At 42.5% G+C, this 22,880-nt stretch overlaps 1 protein-coding gene across 6 annotated transcripts in view; it reads right to left on the bottom strand.

Annotated features, from left to right (window-relative positions):
- The window catches only part of sfswap (splicing factor SWAP), a 111,434-nt gene extending 102,211 nt beyond the window's left edge, over window positions 1-9,223 (bottom strand). For 3 of the 6 annotated variants that reach the window (XM_048556183.2, XM_048556185.2, XM_048556184.2), the window contains exons 1-4: window positions 8,936-9,222; window positions 6,493-6,659; window positions 5,899-6,030; window positions 4,086-4,168 (exon numbers count right to left, since the gene is read on the bottom strand). In XM_048556183.2, the coding sequence (XP_048412140.1) occupies window positions 4,086-4,168; window positions 5,899-6,030; window positions 6,493-6,659; window positions 8,936-9,144 (591 nt within the window). In that variant the 5' untranslated portion in view covers window positions 9,145-9,222. Of the gene's footprint in view, window positions 1-4,085; window positions 4,169-5,898; window positions 6,031-6,492 lie in introns of all 6 variants that reach the window. The other 3 variants (XR_007249967.2, XM_048556187.2, XM_048556186.2) reach the window with 3 other exon arrangements.
- Window positions 9,224-22,880: the final 13,657 nt, after the last annotated feature.

The raw sequence follows: 22,880 nt of genomic DNA, 5'->3' as shown, positions 1-22,880 counted from the left end.
TATCCCTTCGCTCCCTGCCCATCCATGTACCTGTCCAGATACATCTTAAACGACACTATCGTGTCTGTGTCTACCGCCTCCACTGGCAAAGCGTTCCAGGTATCCACCACCCTGTGCGTAAAGAAATTTCCACGCATATCTGCCACAAACTTTCCTCCTCTCACTTTGAACTCATGACCCCTAGTAATAGAATCCCCCACTCTGGGAAAAAGCTTCTTGCTATCCACCTTGTCTATAGCACTCGTGATTTTGAAGACCTTGATCAGGTCGCCCCTCAATCTCTGTCTTTCTAATGAAAATAATCCTAATCTACTCAACCTTTCTTCATAGCTAGCAATCTCCATACCAGGCAACATCCTGGTAAAATGACTGTTGCCAGAATTTGCAGGTTACAGAGGTGAAAGATGAAAGACTTTATGAGCGTAATTGCCTGGGAGTCTGCAGAGCATCAGCCTCCTCCTGTTCCATCTCACACTGACCGTTCTCCAAACTCACGCTTAAAGGAGTGATCCCTAAGGAATCACTCATCCTTAAAGAGGACGCAGAGCCGAGGCACAATCAGAAAGGAACGGAAGTAAATCTTGCACTTCAGATCCTATTACATCAGGACCTGCAGCCCACACACCCCAAAAGCACTGGCCTAATTCTACTCCTTTCAGCCCAACAAGTCTGCTCTGCTTGCCATTCAGTGATATCATGGCTGATCATCCTCAACTCCACTTTCCAGCCTTTTCCCATGGTCTTAAATTCCCTTACTCATTCAAAATCTGAATATACTTACTGACCCATCCTCAACAGCCCTCTGTGTTAAAATTCTACTGATTAATTCTCCTCTTGGGGGAGAAATTTCTCTTTTTTTAATTTATTCATCGGACGAGCGCATTACTGGCTCAGTCAGCATTTATTGCCCATTTTGGAGGGCAGATAAGACTCACCCACATTGTTGTGGGTCTGGAGCCACATGCAGACCAGACCAGGCAAGGACAGCAGTTTCTTTCCCTCAAGGACATGAGCGAACCAGATGGGTTTTTCCAACAATCGACAATGGGTTCATGGTCATCATCAGATTCTTCTTTCCAGATTTTATTGAATTCAAATTCCACCATCTATTGTGGTGGGATCCAAACCCGGGTCCCCAGAACGTTACCCGAGTCTCTGGATTAACAGTCCAGTAATAATATCACTTGACCATACACTTCCCTTCATCTCTCTTGTAAATTGGCAACTCCTTACACTAAGATTATACTCCTCTGATCCTAGACTCTCCCACAAGGGGAATCAACCTCTCCACATTTCCCTTGTCAGCTTATCTGGAAGTCTTGTGTGTTTCAATAAGGTCACCTTTCATTCTTCTAAATTCCAATGACTACAGGCCCAACCAACTGAACGTCTCCTCATAAGACAGTCCCTCTTTACCGAGATCAGCCGAGTGAATCTTCTCCGGACTGCATCCCAATACCAGTCAATCTTTCCTTCGATAAGGGGCTCAAAACTGTTCACAGTATTCCACCCAAAGATTGATGGATTGAGAATCAGTCACCTGAAGGCCCACAGCAAACCCGTAGCCCTGAGCAGATATCATCCTCAAATTGAGAGGAAACTGAAGCCCAGTTATGAAACTGTTATCTAAACACAATTGCTTCAACAATGAGGTTGCCAATGCCTGATAAGTGTCCAAGCACCAGGTAATAACTAACCAAAACGAAAGAAAATTTATCACTTTCACTGTCCTCCAGCAGCACCAAACAAAACTTAACAACATCTAGCAAATCAACCACGCTATGGCAAAGCATGCCAAGCACCAACGATCATCTACACTGGGAAACCAGGACACATAGAACAAAACAAGAAACTTATACAGACTGGAATATGTCCTTTGCAAAGACCAACACAGTCTGCTGTGTCAAATGGCTTATTCCTGTGCTGTAAATTCTAAACAAAAAACTCTCCACGATCTCACTCCCTCCAACATTTCAATGTATTTACTGAAATATGTGACAGATCTTGAACAATGTCCTGCAAACAACTACTGAACTTGTAAATAATTTTAAATTTAGAAAGCTTGCCTTGTGTTAAACTGGTAACTTCAGTCAAGTTGAACATGGTTTTCAAATTCTGGAGTCATACAGGATAGAAACAGACCTTCATCTACGATGACCAGATATCCTAAATTAATCAAATCCCATTTGCCAGCATTTGGCCCATATCCCAAAAAGTTGACGTTTTAATTCTCAATGACTGATCACTTTAAACATAATTGCTGCATAAAACGTAACATTGAGAATCACTTGTGAAAAGAAAATCAATATTTATACTTTTCATCAGATAGTGTTACCATACTCAGAAGTGAACCACTATGTATCAGAGATAATGGGAACTGCAGATGCTGGAGAATCCAAGATAACGAAGTGTGGGACTGGATGAACACAGCAGGTCAAGCAGCATCTTAGGAGCACAAAAGCTGACATTTCGGGCCTAGAACTTTCATCAGAAAAGGTTCATTTTCTGATGAAGGGTCTAGGCCCGAAACATCAGCTTTTGTGCTCCTATGTTGCTTGGCCTGCTGTGTTCATCCAGCCCCACACTTCATTATCTTTGAACCACTATGTATGCCAATTCTAAGAACAGGGAATAAAAGCTAGCTAATTTCAAAACAGCAAAAGGAACCGTTATCTCAAAATGTACCCTTTCTTAAGAAAATTATCACAACACCAGCTACTGAATAATTAAAAGTGATGCTAATTCTATACATTCAGGTCAAATCAGATTTTACCTTTCAGTCAAAACCAGTTTCCAATAAAGTGCAACATGCCTGAAGAACAGAAATCTCAACATCAGAGACGTACCACATTTTCAAATGCCTTAACAGTACAGAGGATAATGAACCATCTAGGATGATAACGAGTTGCATGATGATGAAACTGATCATACAACTCATTACATCCCAGCAATCAGAACAGGTGTTATGGTGCAGTGCTAGTGACCCTAATCTGGGTGAGAAGGTCTGGGCTCAAGTCACAACTGCCTCGGACTGCGTTATACATAACCCGTCTAAACGGGTTGATTTCTCTTTCGTATTAGAAATAATAAGGTTTCTAACATGGAAAAGAAAGGATGATCATAAACATAAGCTACTAGAAGCAGGAGACCTGGAAATTTCTACCCAGGAAAAAATATGTAACACAATCCAACAACTTTAAGTAAATTATTTGCCAATAAATACCTATTTAGACAAGGTGGTTAGCCTCTGCATACAAACATGGAGGCAATTCAGTCCTTCCAACTTGTTCCATGTTTTCTGACATCACGGCTGATCCTCCTTATCTTTAAAGCCACAATGAATTACAGTTCATGCTTTATCCAAGACTATTCACTGAGAACTTAGATTTGGCAATTTGAAGCCTGTTTGATCAATATCTTTAGTAGGAAATTCTGCCAAGTGAGGCGTCACGTCAACTTTCAAGACTAAATCACACATTTTGAATTGATCATATGAAATAGCTAGCCATAAAATGCATTGAACAAATAAAAATTCTTGATTGGCTCTTATGTCTATCAATTTAGCAACACTAACCCAGAAGTGAACGCAAACGACTTTATCTAGATGCTATGACTCACTTGAATAATGGTGAAATCCACAATGCAGTCCCTGTTTTCCCATTATCAGAACTATGCTGCAGGCTACAAAACAACATTTCAGAACGTACTGTCCCACTGGGAACATCCTTTTTTTAAAACTGGGAAACTTGTCTATTAGTGAATTCACTTATCTGCAGTTACTCCGTGACTGTCAGCCAACGTTTAGATTTTCTGTAAAACTCGAGAATACAGTTCAGAAAGACTGGCTGAACCATGAAGTAAAACATATTTCCAATAGGACTCGGTTCCTCCCGAACGATATAAAAACTTCAGACAAGATACACCAATAAATGCAACAATCTCAAAATCCAATTCAGTCGATGACAATGTGGCTTATTTGATTTGGAATTTGCAAATATAACGTTTCTTGTGATAATGAATTCCATTTTCTCACTCCAACAAAGTACATTCTTAAGGAAACAATCGCAAGGAATACAAATACTTACAACTTCTACATCAGAGGGAACAAGTAGCCCAGGAGGAGCAGTGTATGGTTCCTCATTCTCTTCAACATTATCATCGCTCTCAACTATAATCAAAAGATAAAAAGAGAACATTACTAATGCAAAGTAACATACATTTATATGATGATATAGTACATAAACGCAGAATATTAGATGCTGAAAATCTGAAATAACATCAGAAAATAACGGAAAAACACAGCGAGTATGGCACCATCTGTACAGAACGAAAAAGATTAACATTTCCAGTTCAGTACAGAAGTCTTCTAGCTGAAAGGAGCTGGAAAAGGGTGGTTTTTATGTTGTTAGTAGAGGGGGATGAGAAGAAATTGGAACAGATTGTGAGGATGCTCAAAGTAAACTACATTAAAAAAGTTATATATTAAATGTGATACAGTGTGCGCTTAAGCAAAAATCATCTCTCACTGAATATCTGAGTTTAATTCGGTTAAGATTTGAAAATTTCTCTCGATCTGACTATTTTATGCTTGTGGAGCATACAGCTACTGCACCAGCTGTAATCCATAGTCTGTGAGGCAGTTAATAAACATGTCCATTTAGTCATCTGCAATCTAATGTTTTAATGAAGATCTGTAGCTTGGTTTGTGGTTGGTTCGCTAAGCTGACTGGTTTCTGTGCAAACATTTTGTCTCCCTTCTAGGTGACATCTTCAGTGCTGTCTGTCCTGCCCTGAAGTAATATAGTCCAGTACGTCATGGTGGGTATTCTTGCTTCCAGTTTTGTACTGCAGTGGTATGTAGACGGAGTCTATTTCAACATGTTTGTTTCTCACACTGATGGTTGAAAACCAGGCCTCCAGGAATTCTCGTGCTTGTCTTTGTTTTGCTTGTCACTGTTAAACTGATGCCCTTCTATGTCAGAGTGTATTGAAACAAGGGAGAGTTGGTCATGCCGTTTTGCTGTTCATGTATCCTGGCGGTGAGTTTCCTGTCTGTCTATCCTGTGTAGTGTTTCTTGCAGCTGCTGCATGGTATTCTGTATATCACATTTGTCCTGCTCATTGTGGGTATGGGGTCTTTCATCTTTTGAGAATAATCTGGTTTAAACTAAGTGTTCCACTTCACCAGTTACTCTCAAAAAGACGGAAGACCCCATACCCACAATGAGCAGTACGAATGGGATATACAAAATACCACGTAGCAACTGCGAGGCACGCTTCATAGGACAGAGGGGCAGGAAACTGGCCACCAGGACGTTCTATGATCATCATGGATAAAACCTTAACAACTGGTTTCCTCTATCTTCACCAGTCAAACTTCAACCTATTTTTGATCGACTAAACCAGCAATTTAATCATTCTTGTTACCAGAAGTGCAAATTTATTATACAAAATCTTTGGAAATAATCAATTTACCAAAATCACAGATAAAAGGCAGTTTATAGTAAGAGTCAACACTCAAAACTCTCATATGGGTGCACTAGTACTCAGCTGCAATTATTGATAAACTGAGATATCCACAATAGTTTGACAAATATCAGATCTATATTTGTATTTGAAATGAACAGCAAAAAGCACTTCAAAAACAGGTGCAGATTAGAAAGGTTTCATGACCAATTTTTCTAGAAAAACAGAAAACAGGAGGAGTAGGCCCTTTGGCCGTTCAACTCTATACCACCATTCATTACGATCGCAACTGATCATCCAACTCAACAGCCTGGTCCTGTTTTATCCCCATATCTTTTGATCCATTTAGCCTGAAGTTCTATTTCCAACTGAATACACTGCCTCTAGAAAACGTTAATTACTTTGACAAAATGAAAACAATTTGATATTTACCATCTGTTTTACCCAGTTCCTCCTCTTCTGTTGGTTGCGATGGATCATAATAATCACTGTTATACGCAAACCCAACTGCATTATACATGCCATCCTCGGCTAAAGCCTCATTCAAACGTCTATATTCTTCCTCTTAAAAGGCAGAGGTTTGAGAAAGGAAAAATGCATTAGACTTAAAGAAGCAAATGTGAATTTAATATGTACGTAAAGCTAAAAAGTTAAAATCTGAATTTTATAGCAGCAGTACAGAATAAATCAAGGATAAATTAAAAATTGCATTTTAAATCTTAAACAAGATCTATGGAAAAGTCTCAAAACATAATCAGCAGAGAATGAGCTTTCCCAGTGAAGAAAGACAAAACAGAATTCAGTTTCCATGCTGCCCTAAGTTGCGAACAATTCTCTTTCGCAGGCTAATTTAACTACTCCTGAGATCCTTTTTGACAAGGAAGGATGCCTTTTCCAATCCCCAGGATACTGTCAAATAAGGAATATCAAAAAAATGAGTGCATGGTCAAATTACAGGAGATTGTAATTATTTGCAGAAATTCACATGAATTTGGCTGAAAGGTAAAGTTGTTTTGCAAATAGTACCTTGCCTTGCCTCCTCCTCAAGCAAGTCCGTATGCAAGGCTAAATACCTCTCTTCATCGCAAAGAGCATCTATCCTCGCCTCCTCTTCCGATAGTTGATAATCTCTGTTCCAAGTGTACTCAGCATCACATTCTGAGAGGTCGTGTAAGTGACCCCGACAATCATACCTGCAAGATGAAGATACTGGTCAATACAATTAAAAAAACCTCTACTGACCAGATCACATACTTACCAAACTAGGCAACCTGAAAGTGATATTTAAAGAAACAATCACAATAACATTACAAATGATATAAAAATACGAAAATGAAAAAGCTTACTATATTACATAATTTAAATTTAAACAATGACTGTCTTTAAAAGATGGTATAAAGTACACTCAGAAAAGTTAATCCTGTTCTTCACCACAATATTGAACGGATAACAGAATATAAACGAACACCCGGCTTGCCAAGTACTGACACTGTTTTAAAAAAGAATCTTACCGTGCATGTTTCAGTCAATCACTCGCACTGCTATCTGTCAAAGACACTCTTGCTTGACAACATTTCATCTGCAAAAGCAGTTTTAAACAGGCGCACAAACCGAGGACATAAATACCTATCAGCAAGAACCAAATGGGCCGTAAATGTCCTCGCTTCACCATGCTCTGCGTTTTCCTGGAGGAGGAGGTGGAGGAGAGTGAAAGCTCTTCGTCAACTGGAGGCCCGTCGCTTTGTGGCAAAATCATGACTAGGACTTTTTTTTCCTAGCCATTTTACTACCTGGCAAATTCACTGGGGAAAGAAGCTCTGGATTACGTGACAGAGAGAGACATTTATATGTTTATATAAAAATTAACAGAAATTGCATAGGATATTCAGTACCGAGACCGGCCAATCAGCCCACTTACATAAATATATGCAAAACTAAAAGGAGCAAGGAAAAGTTATGGAGAATAAAATAGAGAGACTGCATGCAGCTTATGTCTAACAGATAATGGGCCCCAAATCCTAGAGATTTTAAAAGTAAGACTTACAATTGTATATACAGGATATACCAAAGCATTTTTATTGCCAATGAAGTACTTTTCAACTCATTTTTGTTGCAGTTTAAAAAACTGTAGCGACCAATTTTTGAACAGCTATATCCCATAGGCATCTTTCTTGAAGATGTTCACTGAAGGATGAATATTGAGCAGGGCATTAGGAACACCTGTGCTTTGACACAATGGCCAAGGGATCTTCCACATACACGAGTGGGGAGACGGGGCCTTTATTTTAAGCATCTCAGACAAAAAACAGCACCACCTCCCCCCACACCCCCCACCCCCCACCCCAGACTACATTGGGACCAGCAGGTTTATTTGTTTCCAATACATGGGAGTGACACACTAACCCAAGCTACCAACTCAATGGGAGTGTGACCATTTGGCCACAAGTAAAACACCCTATTCACCCTCCCCAAGAAAAAAGTGATGTATTTTAAGTCGATGATATGCTAGTAATGATCTGGCTGACCAATGTTCAAATTGAAACATGCTGCTGTCCTATCCATGCTGACTGGTGTACTGAGCAGACCTCACAGATCCACATGGTGGAAAAATTAATTCGAGGAAGTGTCACGGCTGACATGAAATAAGCTCGATAAAAGCAAAACACAACGTGTACTGGAGATCTGAAAACAGAAAGCACTCGAGAAACTTGGCAGGTCTGGTGTTGTCTGTAGAGGCAGAATTAAGAGTTAGTGTCTCAGGGCTGTCCTTCAGTGACACAAATGTTCTGAACGGTCAGTGGATTCAGTCCTTGACCACCATACTGGACTCAAGAAGTCAGCACTGTCAGAGGTGCTAAGTTTCTCCAGTCTTTTCTGTCTCAACAACTTGACAGAGTTCAGAAAAAAACAGAAGAAATTACTGGAGAGACTTGGGTCTGGCAGCGTCTGCACAGTCAGAAAAACAGAGTTAAAGTTTCAAGTTCAGCTACCAGAGTCCAGATCTGACAAAGTCAGCGGTCTCAAAACACTAACTCTGCTTTCTCCCCACAGATGCCGCCAGACCTGCTGAGCTCTTCCAGCAATTTTCCGTTTTCGTGACTTTATGTAGCTCAGAAACAAAAAGCACAAAGAGCTGGAGGAATTCGGCAGGCCTGGCTACATCTGTAGGGAGAGGGAGAGAGAAAAACAAGAGTTAACCTCGAGTCCAGATCTTTACGGGGGGGGGGGGGAATCTGATTCAAAAGGATAGATGTTTTTCTCTCTCTATCCCTGGATGTTGCAGAACCTGCTGAGTCGCTCCAACAACGTGTGCTTCTTCCAGATTTCCAGTAGTTTAGTTTAGAGTCAGAGAGAAGTGTTTTTTTTAATTAAAAAAAACACCCCCTCTCCCCACCCCGTCAGGGAGGAGGAAGATGGTTAGAGGGCAGGCAGGCTGGTAGAGAGAGTGAGTGTGAGTGGGTTAACCGACCTATCGATGAGGAGGGCCGGGTCTCCCATCCAGGGGATGAGGTGCTTGCCTTGCTCGTGGTACTGGGCCTTATCATCTTCCCGGAACAGTTTACAGGCGTAACCGAAAACCAGCAGCTCCACCACCTTCTTCTTCTCGTCCTCTTTCTTCTTCTTCTGCTGCTGCTTCTTGCGGTGGTTGGGGAAGGTGTAGGCCCGAACCTGGGCCATGGTCGGTCTCTCTCTCTCTCTCCGTGGGTCTCCTTCTCCGTCCGCACCGCCACAAAATGGCGGCCGTCAGCCAGGACAGGCAGCCTCCACCCCAGCCCGCACATTCACCAATAAACACTCACACCACAACAAAACAAAAACACACACACACGCCGCCGCTAAAACCGAAACATACTCAGACAGCTGGACAGGCCAGCCACAATTCCGTGTGCTTTTAATTTTTTTGCATTTCTACACTCTGCGTATGCTGTGTATCGAATGTGCGGATTGCAGCACCACTCGGGAACAGTACATTCCTGCAGCTGCTGCCAAACTGAGATAAAGGTGGAACACAGTCCATGTTTAAATTAAACAGTAAATGTGGAACACAGTTCATATTTAAATTAAACAGTAAATGTGGAACACAGTTCATATTTAAACAGTAAATGTGGAACACAGTCCATGTTTAAATTAAACAGTAAATGTGGAACACAGTTCATGTTTAAATTAAACAGTAAATGTGGAACACAGTCCATGTTTAAATTAAACATTAAATGTGGAAAACAGTCCATGTTTAAATTAAACAGTAAATGTGGAACACAGTCCGTGTTTAAATTAAACATTACATGTGGAACACAGTCCATGTTTAAATTAAACAGTAAATGTGGAACACAGTTCATATTTAAACAGTAAATGTGGAACACAGTCCATGTTTAAATTAAACAGTAAATGTGGAACACAGTTCATATTTAAATTAACCAGTAAATGTGGAACACAGTTCATATTTAAACAGATAAAGGTGGAACACGGTCCATGTTTAAATTAAACAGTAAATGTGGAACACAGTTCATGTTTAAATTAAACAGTAAATGTGGAACACAGTCCGTGTTTAAATTAAACATTACATGTGGAACACAGTCCATGTTTAAATTAAACAGTAAATGTGGAACACAGTTCATATTTAAACAGTAAATGTGGAACACAGTCCATGTTTAAATTAAACAGTAAATGTGGAACACAGTTCATATTTAAATTAACCAGTAAATGTGGAACACAGTTCATGTTTAAATTAAACAGTAAATATGGAACACAGTCCATGTTTAAATTAAACAGTAAATGTGGAACACAGTTCATGTTTAAATTAAACAGTAAATGTGGAACACAGTCCATGTTTAAATTAAACAGTAAATGTGGAACACAGTTCATATTTAAACAGTAAATGTGGAACACAGTCCATGTTTAAATGAAACAGTAAATGTGGAACACAGTTCATATTTAAATTAACCAGTAAATGTGGAACACAGTTCATATTTAATTTAAACAGTAAATGTGGAACACAGTCCACGTTTAAATTAAACAGTAAATGTGGAACACAGTCCAGGTTTAAATTAGACAGTAAATGTTTAGCATAGCTTGTGTTTAAAATAGGTAATAAATATAGAAGTGATAATGGGAACTGCAGATGCTGGAGAATCCAAGGTAATAAAGTGCGAAGCTGGATGAACACAGCAGGCCAAGCAGCATCTCTGATGAAGGGTCTAGGCCTGAAATGTCAGCTTTTGTGCTCCTGAGATGCTGCTTGGCCTGCTGTGTTCATCCAGCTCCACACTTTATTATCTTATAATAAATGTAGAACACAGTTTCTGTTTGAAATGGGAAGTAAATGTGGAACACAGTTCATGTTTAAACCAAATAGTAAGTGCAGAACATAGTTCAGGTTCAAATTCAACAGTAAGTGTGTAACACAGTTCTTGCTTAAAACAGCAGTAACTGTGGACCACAGCTCATGTTTAAATTAGAAGAATGATGTTGTCATTTAAGAAACATTTAAGAAATATTTGGACAGATACATGGATAGGATAGGTTTGGAGCGATATGGACTGAACGCCAGCAAATGGGACTATTTTGTTTGGGAAATCTGGGTAGCATGGTCAAGCTGGGCTGAAGGGACTGTTTCCATGCTATAAACCTCTATGATTATGATTATGGCTAAAGAGTCACATGAGGCCCAGACCCGATAAGAACAGCAGGTTCCCTCCACAAAAGGGCATCAGTGATCCAGATGGGTTTACAATAATACAATAGCCGCATTCTCCCGATAGCTGATATTCCATATTTATTTCAATGCCTGAATTCAATCATTTTATTTGCAGATACTTCCTATTTTGTTCAGAAAACACAATTCGTAATCACCGTCAGTTAAAGTGGCATCTTATAAATTCCAGCTTTTGGAATTAAAGCAGCCTGATTCCAGTTAAAACTCTGAGACAGATTGTGAACCTACAATTCAGTGTCTGACCTGAGATGTCACCTTTTGTATATCCCTGTGGTTCTGCCTCATTGTCAATGACAACACAGCACCGACATTGACTTCATAAACACTTTACACACCGTCTAACACACTTAGTCACCTGCAGAGACTTATTATCTGACTCTCCACTCACACCAGTTGTATGACCTTTTGATCTCTGTGCCCTTGATCCCTCTGCCTATAAACTCTGGGTCTGTATGCCATGCCCTCTCACTGCTCCTGACAAAGGGGCTGCAATCGAAAAGCTTGTGTGATTCCAAATAAACCTGTTGGACTATACCCAGCTGCCATGTGGCTTCTGGAGGGTTGAGCGGTTAGAGCTTGTATTCAATGAAGTTTATTACAGTGAGAGGAGGCGTTAGTGATATGCACAAGAATCTCACGGAGATTGACAGGGCAGCTGAGGAAAGATAGTGGGAGAGTCTAGGACCAGAGAACATAACCCCAGGATAAAATGTTTCCTAGTTAAGGCAGAGATGAGGAGGAATTTCCTCTCTCTGAGGATAGTGAATCTGTGGGATTCTTTAGCACAGAGGGCTGTTGAGGCTCGGTCATTAAGTATATTTAAGGCTGAGACCGAGAAGTTTTTAATCAGGGAGGGAATCAAGGGTTACAAGAAAAAGGCAGGAGGATGGAGTTAAGGATGATCAGTAAGGATATGATTTTATTGAATAGTGGAGCAGATTCAATGGGCTGAATGGTCTACTTCTGTTGTTACAACTTACGGTCATATGCTGCACTCCCTTTAAGTTGCGTGAGCTCTGCCGTTCTAGGTTCCATTCACGGCAATTTGCACCAGCATGCCAATCGCGGCATCGCCTTCCTGTTTGGGAAGTTGCTGTGGCACATGGACCTCAGGCAGCTGTGTGGGGGATAAACTGGGCTTGTGGTCTGTAATTATTAGAGGGTCATGTGGTCTGAGATTACCCAAGTCTACCCTGCTCTCATGGTCTGTGATTATTCAAGAGGACACTGGTATTGTGGTTTGTAATTATTAGAGGGTACACTGGTCTTGTGGTCTGGGATTATTCAAGACTACCCTAGCCTCATGGTCAGTGATTATTAGAGAACACACCGGTCTTGTGGTCTGTGATTATTAATGGGTACACTAGTCTGTAATCATTAGCCCAATCCTCAGAATTAGTGAACAGAAGTTGCTGGAAAATATCAGTAGGTTGTTAAAGGCTTAGATGGTGAGGAATTTGTTTAATATGTTCAAGACAATTTCCTTTATCAATATGTAAATGTATCCAGTAGAAAAAGAGCAAAACATAACCTTCTCTTGGGAAATAAGGCAGAGAAAGTGACTGAAATGTTAGTAGGGGAACACTTTGGAACAAGTAAGCATAATGCTATCAGTTTTAAAATAGTTATGGAAATAGATAAACCTTCCATAAAAGTTAAGGTTCTTAACTGGAGTAAAGCAATTTTTAGTGATATAAGAACTTTCAGAAGTTGTTTGGAGTAGACTGTTTACAGGTAAAGAGACAACTGGCAAGTGGGAGGTTTCCAAAGTGTGAGAACTAGAGTTCTGAAGCATTATGTTCCTGTTAGAGAGAAGGATAAAGCTGGTAAGAGTAGGGTACAATGGATGAATAAAGATATTAAGGTGCTAGTCAGGAATAAGAAAGAATCAAATATTAGACATAGACAGCTGGGATGAAATAGATGTTAGCAAGTTTTGAGAAGATTTGTGGCTCAGGTTGAGGTTCTGGGTGTGAGTTTGCTCGCTGAGCTGGAAGGTTCGTTTTCAGACGCTTCGTCACCATTCTAGGTAACATCATTAGTAAGCCTCCGATGAAGCGCTGGTGTTAAATAGAACGCGGGACATAACACCAGTGCTTCACCGGAGGGTCACTGATGATGTTACTTAGAATGGTGACGAAACGTCTGAAAACGAACCTTCCAGCTCAGCGAGCAAACTCACATGAAATAGATGTCTTGAAGAGTGTAAAGAGTATAGGGACATTCTTAAGAGGAAATTAGGAGGGCAAAGAGGGGATATGAGCCTTGCTAGATACAGTTAAGGATAATCCAAAGAGATTTTACAAGTACATTAATAGCAAAATAACAGCTGGAGAGAGAATAGGGCCTTTTAAAAATCAATGAAGTGTCTACGTGTTGAACCTCAGGAGTACTGTGTACAGTTCTGGTTGCCCTGCTTTTTAAAAAATTGATTCACAGGAAGAGGGTGTCACTGTTCAGGCAGCCCATCCCTAATTGCCCAGAGGACAGTTAAGAATCAATCACATTGATGTGGGTCCAGAGTCACATGTAGGCCAGGCCAGGTAAGGATGGCAGTTTCATTCCCTAAAGTGCATGAGTGAACCAATGGTTTTTTTTCCCATCAAGTGGCAACGAGTCATCATTAGATTCTTAATTCCAGATATTTTTTATTGAACTCAAATTCCACCATCTGCCATGGCAGGATTCAAACCTGGGCCCCCAGAACGTTATCTGGGTCTCTAGAGTAACAGTCCAGCGATAATACCACTAGGCCATTGCCTCCCCTACTATAGGAAGGATATTATTAAATTGTTGTTAGAGTTCAGAATAGGGTTTACTAGGATGTTGCTGGGAATGGAGGATGTGGTAGCAGCCCATGACTAAAGTTGACAAGATGGCTGTATGGGGCTTTCTTTAGCTGATGCAAGATGGCCGAAAGGGGCTGGCAGGGATATATAACAGATGTTCACAGCAGACCTGTGGTCTCCATGTAGATACTGGATAGGGGTCTCCATAGGAAGAAACATCAGGGAATTTAATCAGTTTTCCATAAACAGACTGTTCTAAACATATAAGCACTTTAGTGAGAGGCATTTTTGAAAGGGCTTGTTTAGCTAAAGTCCCAATTTTGTTATTTAGTAAAAGAAGGGCAAGTCTGATCCTACAGTATTCTGAACTTTTTAAGTAATTGTAGCATTAGAATTAGTGTGAAAAGGTTTGCTGTAGTCCTTGAGCAAATGTTTGTAGACAGTAAAGGGACCCGTTGCATTATTAGGGAAGATAAAGTAATAAATGGTATAAAAGACAACTCCTAAGAGACCAAAAGAGGCTGCAAAATATGGAGAGATAAACAATGATAATGGGAACTGCATATGCTGGAGAATTCCAAGATAATAAAGTGTGAGGCTGGATGAACACAGCAGGCCCAGCAGCATCCCAGGAGCACAAAAGCTGACGTTTCGGGCCTAGACCCTTCATCAGAAAAGGGGGATGGGGTGAGGCAACTGGAATAAATAGGGAGAGAGGGGGAGGCGGACCGAAGATGGAGAGAGAAGAAGATAGGTGGAGAGGAGAGTATAGGTGGGGAGGTAGGGAGGGGATAGGTCAGTCCAGGGAGGACGGCCAGGTCAAGGAGGTGGGATGAGGTTAGTAGGTAGGAGATGGAGGTGCGGCTTGAGGTGGGAGGAAGGGATGGGTGAGAGGAAGAACAGATTAGGGAGGTAGAGACAGATTGGACTGGTTTTGGGATGCAGTGGGTGGAGGGGAAGAGCTGGGCTGGTTGTGTGATGCAGTGGGGGGAGGGGACGAACTGGGCTGGTTTTGGGATGCGGTGGGGGAAGGGGAGATTTTGAAGCTGGTGAAGTCCACATTGATACCATTGGGCTGCAGGGTTCCCAGGCGGAATACGAGTTGCTGTTCCTGCAACCTTCGGGTGGCATCATTGTGGCACTGCAGGAGGCCCATGATGGACATGTCATCTAAAGAATGGGAGGGGGAGTGGAAATGGTTTGCGACTGGGAGGTGCAGTTGTTTATTGCGAACCGAGAGGAGGTGTTCTGCAAAGCGGTCCCCAAGCCTCCGCTTGGTTTCCCCAATGTAGAGGAAGCCACACCGGGTACAATGGATGCAGTATACCACATTGGCAGATGTGCAGGTGAACCTCTGCTTAATATGGAAAGTCATCTTGGGGCCTGGGATAGGGGTGAGGTAGGAGGTGTGGGGGCAAGTGTAGCATTTCCTGCGGTTGCAGGGGAAGGTGTCGCGTGTGGTGGAGTTGGAGAGCAGTGTGGAGCGAACAAGGGAGTCACGGAGAGAGTGGTCTCTCCGGAAAGCAGACAAGGGTGGGGATGGAAAAATGTCTTGGGTGGTGGGTTCGGATTGTAGATGGCGGAAGTGTCGGAGGATGATGCGTTGTATCTGGAGGTTGGTGGGATGGTGTGTGAGGACGAGGGGGATCCTCTTTGGGCGGTTGTGGCAGGGACGGGGTGTGAGGGATGTGTTGCGGGAAATGCGGGAGACGCGGTCAAGGGCGTTCTCGACCACTTTGGGGGGAATATTGCGGTCCTTGAAGAACTCGGACATCTGGGATGTGCAGGAGTGGAATGCCTCATCGCGGGAGCAGATGCGGCGGAGGTGGAGGAATTGGGAATAGGGGATGGAATTTTTGCAGGAGGGTGGGTGGGAGGAATTGCAGCTTTAGTGCAGATTCTTACATCCAAAGATGAAGGGAAGAGTGACAGAGACATGTTACAAAATACAGAGTGAGGCTGTGGTTATGTTCGCCCAGTTATTTGTAGAATCTAAATGAGTTTTGTTTAATGACTTGGTAAATTGTAAAGTGATTGAATTTCACACTTATCAGGGGAAATTTTCTATGAAGGTAAGGAAATTAGAAATGGAAAGTGTTTGGGATAGAAACAGTAAAGATTTATTTAATGATGAAATTTTAGTTTAAAATTCATTTGCAGCAGGTCTGTTTGTTTGATCTCTCAGGCTCGAGTGAGAGAGAGGTTATCCCAATTTGTCAGCTATGTCACAGAACTGTATTAACTTTATCTTAGAGTTGATTTTAAAGGCATTGTAACAATTGGTAGAAATTGATATCCTTCCTAATGTTGCATCTTAAAATTAGTTGAGAATTTGTAAGAGAGATCAGAGATAAGCAAATAATTAGGTTGTTGGAAAATAACGCAAAGCAACGGGAAGGATGTTTGGGAAGGAGTATAACTGTTGGAAGCATTGTAAGATCCCAAAGACAGATGATGGAGGTATCTGGTAGACCTCATGAGATTATGGGAGGGCTGCCCCGTAGACTTTACTGTCATCGATCGTGTATTTACTGGATTGGATGTATAGATTAGGGGGATTTGGCTAACAATGATATCAACATTACGTGGAATTATTACAATGCAAAAGGTATAAAAAGGAACACAACTGGGGAAAGTTAGAATATCATTGACCTCTCCTCCGACCTGAGTTGTGATTAAGAAGGCAGCTAGACCCCACATGAAAGCCAGATTCCGAGCAGTCTCTGGCCTCTCCCCGCTGTGTGATAGAACAGCTGTGAACACAGAACTCAAGACTCCTCTTTGATATTTCTCCCAAAAGCAGAGGGTTTGAGTTGTAATTATAGGCTGGGACTTCTTTCACTGGAGCGTACAAGGTGGTGCAGTGACCTTATAGAGGTTTATAAATTCGTGAGGAGCATGGATAAGGTGAAAACCAAGCGTTTATTCCCCGAGGTGGGGGAGTTCAAAATTAGGGGGCACATTTTTAAGGTGAGAGGAAAATGTTTCAGAAAGGACATGAGGGACAACATTTTACACAGAGTGGTTCGTGTGTGGAATGAGCTGCCAGAGGACGTGGTGAATGCAGATACAGGTACAACATGTAAAAGACATTTGGATAGGAACATGAATAGGAAAGATTTGGAGGGATATGGGCCAGGATCAGGCAGTTTAGCTTGGGATTATGGTCAGCATGGACTGTTGGACCAAAGATTCTGTTTCCACGCTGTATGATTCTATGACTCTAGGTCTGGCAGCATCTGTAGACAGAAATCAGAGTTAACGTCTCGGGTCCAGTGAGCTTCTTTCCCCAGTTCTGAAGAAGGATCACTTAGTCCTGAAACATTAATTCTGCTTTTTCTCTAGAGATGCTGCCAGATCTGCTAAGTTTCCCTTGCAATTTCTGTTCATGTCTCAGGAATGCTAATTCACTCACATAACCATTGTATCACCACATCTTTGTGTGAGTCAATAAGTAGGGGTAGGTACTTGTAACATTCGGAGGCTGAGCTGCCGATCAGCCCGAGTCCAGCCTTATTCCAGTCCATCACAACCTCTCTCTGATTTGATCTTCAGTCACCCCGAGTGAATTCTAAACTGTGTTGTTTGGATTGGAATGAGAGCGCATGGTCTTCAAGTAGTTGAATTGCATTTGTAGATAGTCACAGAAATGCTGCTGAGTCAAAATTGTGGAGCTGGGATTTGCTGGGAAAATAACTTTAAGTTTAATGACACTCATTATTAAAAATTTGAGACTTTCTGTTAAAAAAAATCACATTTATCAAAGCGTTATGATTTGACAACCTCAGGATAATTTCCAAGAATACCAAAGTAAAGTGGAGGAACGTTTTATACTGCATGAGAGAGTGCTGATTGGTTGCTATTTGGACTTTGATTGGCAGAGGTGTTGATGTGGAGAATTCACCAGTTAGATATTGACTGGTAATTAACTGCCAAACTTTGTTTAAACTTAAACCAGGCAATTGACTCTGATTGGTAAAGAATTGTCCTGAGGAATGGATCAGAATGGCCATCGCCAATGTTGTTGATTTGAAACAGGCTTGCACATATTCCTTCTGTCTGCAACAAACAATGTCCTGTGCATTAATATTTGTAGTTAGTAAGACACACATTTTGGAACATTTTGAGCAGCTCTGGGCCCCCTATCCAAGGAAGGATGTGCTAGCCTTGGAATGGGATCCAGAGGACATTCACAAGAATGATCCTAGGGATGAGAGAAAATGGAAACTGCAGATGCTGGAGAATCCGAGATAACAGGTGTTAGAGCACGATGAACACAGCAGGCCAAGCAGCATCTTAGGAGCATAAAAGCTGACATTTCGGGATGAAGGGTCTAGGCCCGAAACGTCAGCTTTTGTGCTCCTAAGATGCTGCTTGGCCTGCTGTGTTCATCCAGCCCCACACTTTGTGATGCTGGGGATGTAGGGTTTGTAGTATAGAGGAGTGGCTGACAATTCCAGATTTGTACTCAGTGAAGTTGAGAAAGGTGCGGGGGAGGGGTGGAACCTGATTGAAACTTACAGAATACCGAGAGACCTGGATAGGGTGGACATGGAGAAGATGTTTCCACGAGCAGAAGAGAATGGGATCCGAGGGCACAGCCTCAGAGTGAAAGAGTGATTCATTAGAACTGAGATGAGGAGGAATTTCTTCAGCCAGATGGTGGTGAATCTGTGGAACTCTTTGGGTGTGGGGGCTAAGTCAGAGTGTCTTTAAGACAGAAATAGATGGGTTCTTGATTGGTAAGGGGGTCAAGGGTTAGTGGAAGAAGGCGGGAAAATGGGTTGAGAGACATATCAGCCATGATCAAACAGCCTATCTCTGCTCTTGTACCTTATGGTCAAGTGATCTAACTGTGCTACACCACATGTCTGACTGACAATCTTACATCAATTATCAGCGTAATTCTTATAAAAATTATTCAATACCCTTCCCCCCACCAATTGTGAAGAGGCCAAAGGTCACCATTTAGGAAATGAAAAGCACTCAGTAAACCTCATTACTTCGGAAGGTAAAGAATCTCAAAGGTTTGACTGGCAGGTGTAACTAGCAGTTTCATACTGCCACAGTGAAGTAGCAACAAGAATGGTATTTGTCACTGACAGGATTCTTTTATTGCCCCGTCCCTAGTTGCCCCTTGAGAAGGTGGGGTTGAGCTGCCATCTTGAACCTCTGCGGCAATCCATGTGCTGGGGCTTGACCCACAATATCTCTTAGGGAGGGAATTCCAGGATTTTGTCCCAGTGACACTGAAGGAACGGTGATACATCAGGATGGGGAGCGGCTCGGAGGGGAACTAGCAGGCGACGGTGTTCCCATGTATCTGCTGCCCTTGTCCTTCTCGGCAGTAGATGCTGAGAGTTTAGAGGGTGTTGCCAAAGGAACTGGTGAATTTCTGTGGTGCATCTTGTAAATGGTACACACTGCTGCTACTGAGCGTCGGTGGTGGGGGGAGTGGATGTTTGTGGATGTGGTAGCAATATATCCTGGATGGTGTCAAGAGTGCTGTTGGAGCATACCTCTCCAGGCAAGTGGGGAGTATTCCAACACACTCCTGGTTTGAACCTTATAGATGGCGTTTAGGGATTTACTTCCCCATTAAACTCAATGCAGAAAGTTAGAGCTGGTATTTAACAGGTTAAAAACTATTTCAATGGTATGAGATCTGTTCCTGCAATTCCACTTACCCACTTCATTCCAGAAAAGGAATGTTTGGGAGTGTAGGTCGTGTTTATATACATTTTCAATATGGTTTTCAAATGGTTTTCACCAATTTTTTTTAATGTCTTAATCAAATCTGTCTTTCCTTTCTTTTATTTCTCTTTACAGAACTGAATTGAGTCAAATTCCTCAATTTCATTCTTCACCCTTGCTCAATTTCTCTCTAAATCCTTTTGTCAAGGAGACAGACTGTTTTTTTCCCATTCCTCAGTGAAGATGCAGATATCTCTTGGTTATTTTTAAAATGTGTTCCTGAGATGTGAGCATCACTGGCCAGGCCAACATTTACAGCCCATCCCTGCTCACCCAGAAGGCAGTTAACCGCCTTGCTGTTGGTCTGGAGTCACGTGTAGGTGAGACCGAGTAAGGAGGCAAATTTCCATCCCTGAAGGGCATTGCTGAACCAGGTGGGTTTTTACCACATTGGACAGTCATCATTAGTCTCGCTTTTGCGCTGAATTCAAATTTTAAATTTCAAATTATACCATCGGCCATGGTAGGATTCGAACATCTGTCCTACGAGCATTAGCTTGGGGTTTTGGATTTCTAGTCCTGTGCCACCAGCTCCCCCAGTTCCAGTGTGAGGGAAAACCTTTAACTCATGGGTACACGATGCCACTCTATGGCAAACTCTGGGACACAGGCATAGTTAAAAATAGTTAACAGGTGAGAGTTAATGGAAAAAAAAATGGATTGCTGCCTTTGGGATCTGTGAGGATCTATCTCAGAAGTGAGATACAAACAAGCAGACACAAATCACAACACTTTACTTCAGCCATGTGTAGTTTTGTAGCGTGATAAAAATAGTGAAATGCCCCAGGGTATTATCAAGCAGGATTTGGCTCCAAGTGCATAAGGCGAGATGAGGAGAGGTGCTGAAAGCTTTAGTCAAGGAGGCACTGTTCATTTTGCTAAATAAAGGAGGAAAGAAATGCAAGCAGAGACAAACACAGAGAATGCTGGAGAAACTCAGCAGCTTCTGTGGAAAGAGAAACAGAACGAATGATTCAAAATGTTTCAGAAATAATGAGAACTGCAGACGCAGATTCAAACTGTTTACCTCTTTCTGTCTCCTCAGATGCTGCCAGACCTGCTGAGTTTCTCCTGCACTGTCTGATTTTATTTCAGATTTCCAGCATCCAGTATTTTGCTTTTATTTGAGATTCTCTTACTTCATCTGTAAATCTACATCATTTACTGATCTTAGTTCCGTTTTCCTCAATATCTTTATCTCAGCCCTGAAATCTCAAATTGACCCCCAACACATGCAGTTGGTTTTAATTGAGTGAGAGTTCCAGATTTACACTCTGCTTTCTGTGAAGGAAGCGGCTGTAGGTTGATACATGTTTGATAAAATGAACGCTGTCCCTCATGTTATGACTTGCGAAAACCTGTCCACATTCATCTGGATCAACACTCACAGCATTCACAACAAGGCTGTTTGATGAATGATAACAAAGTGTGAGGCTGGATGAACACAGCAGGCCAAGCAGCATCTCAGGAGCACAAAAGCTGACGTTTCGGGCCTAGACCCTTCATCAGAGAGGGGGATGGGGTGAGGGTTCTGGAATAAATAGGGAGAGGAGGGAGGCAGACCGAAGATGGAGAGAAAAGAAGATAGGTGGAGAGGAGAGTATGGGTGAGGAGGTAGGGAGGGGAGGCCAGTCCAGGGAAGATGGACAGGTCAAGGAGGTGGGATGAGGTTAGTAGGTAGGAAATGGAGGTGCGGCTTGAGGTGGGAGGAAGGGATGGGTGAGAGGAAGAACAGGCTAGGGAAGCAGAGATAGGCTGGGCTGGTTTTGGGGTCCACACTCACCAACAATCCCACCACACCCGGCACCTTCCCCTGCAACCGCAGGAAGTGCTACACTTGCTTCCACAACTCCTCCCTCACCCCCATCCCAGGCCCCAAGATGACCTTCCATATCAAGCAGATGTTCACCTGCACATCTGCCAATGTGGTATATTGTATCCATTGCAGCCGGTGTGGCTTCCTCTACATTGGGGAAACCAAGCGGAGGCTTGGGGACTGCTTGCAGAACACCTCCGCTCAGTTCGCAATAAACAACTGCACCTCCCAGTGGCAAACCTTTTTAACTCCCCCTCCCATTCCTCAGACGACATGTCCATCATGGGCCTCCTGCAGTGCCACAATGATGCCACCCGAAGGTTGCAGGAACAGCAACTCATATTCCGCTTGGGAACCCTGCAGCCCAATGGTATCAATGTGGACTTCACCAGCTTCAAAATCTCCCCTTCCCCCACTGCATCCCAAAACCAGCCCAGTTCTTCCCCTCCCCACACTGCACCACACAACCAGCCCAGCTCTTCACCTCCACCCACTGCATCCCAAAACCAGCCCAGCCTGTCTCTGCTTCCCTAACCTGTTCTTCCTCTCACCCATCCCTTCCTCCCACCTCAATCTGCACCTCCATTTCCTACCTACTAACCTCATCCCACCTCCTTGACCTGTCCATCTTCCCTGGACTGGCCTATCCCCTCCCTACCTCCTCACCCATACTCCCCTCTCCACCTATCTTCTTTTCTCTCCATCTTCGGTCAGCCTCCCCCTCTCTCCCTATTTATTCCAGTTCCCTCTCCCCATCCCCCTCTCTGATGACGGGTCTAGGCCCGAAACGTCAGCTTTTGTGCTCCTGAGATGCTGCTTGGCCTGCTGTGTTCATCCAGCTCCACACTTTGTTATCTTGGATTCTCCAGCATCTGCAGTTCCCATTATCACTGACCTGGCAGAACTAAAGGATTTATCAGTGTAAAGAAGAGGTGACATTTTAGCTCAGACAATGTATGTTAGTTGTGAGGCCTTGTTTAGAATCTGTTTGCGTTTTGGTTTGGAGTCAGACTTATTTTATCTGAAGTAGGAATTTATAAATGCTGAATTGACTGACTGTCCACAAATTGTGCTTTTTGAACAAAATAGAATGTATTTGCAAATACAAATTTACCCCATAGATTCGGTGTGTGTGTGTGTGTGTGTGTGTGTGTGTGTGTGTGTGTCTGTGTGTGTGCATGTGTGTGTGCGTGTGTGTGCGCGCGCGTATGTGTGTGTGTGTGTGAGAGAGAGACGGAGAGAGAGAGAGTGTGTGTGTGTGTGTGTGTGTGTGTGTCTGTGTGTGTGTGTGTTTCTGTGTGTCTGTGTGTGTGAGAGAGTGGGTGTGTGTGTGTGTGTGTGT

Source organism: Stegostoma tigrinum, chromosome 26 (assembly GCF_030684315.1).
Source record: "Stegostoma tigrinum isolate sSteTig4 chromosome 26, sSteTig4.hap1, whole genome shotgun sequence".
Taxonomy (NCBI): Eukaryota; Metazoa; Chordata; class Chondrichthyes; order Orectolobiformes; family Stegostomatidae; genus Stegostoma; species Stegostoma tigrinum.
Note: the sequence above shows the minus strand (reverse complement) of the source record. Positions and strands in the feature narration are given on the sequence as shown.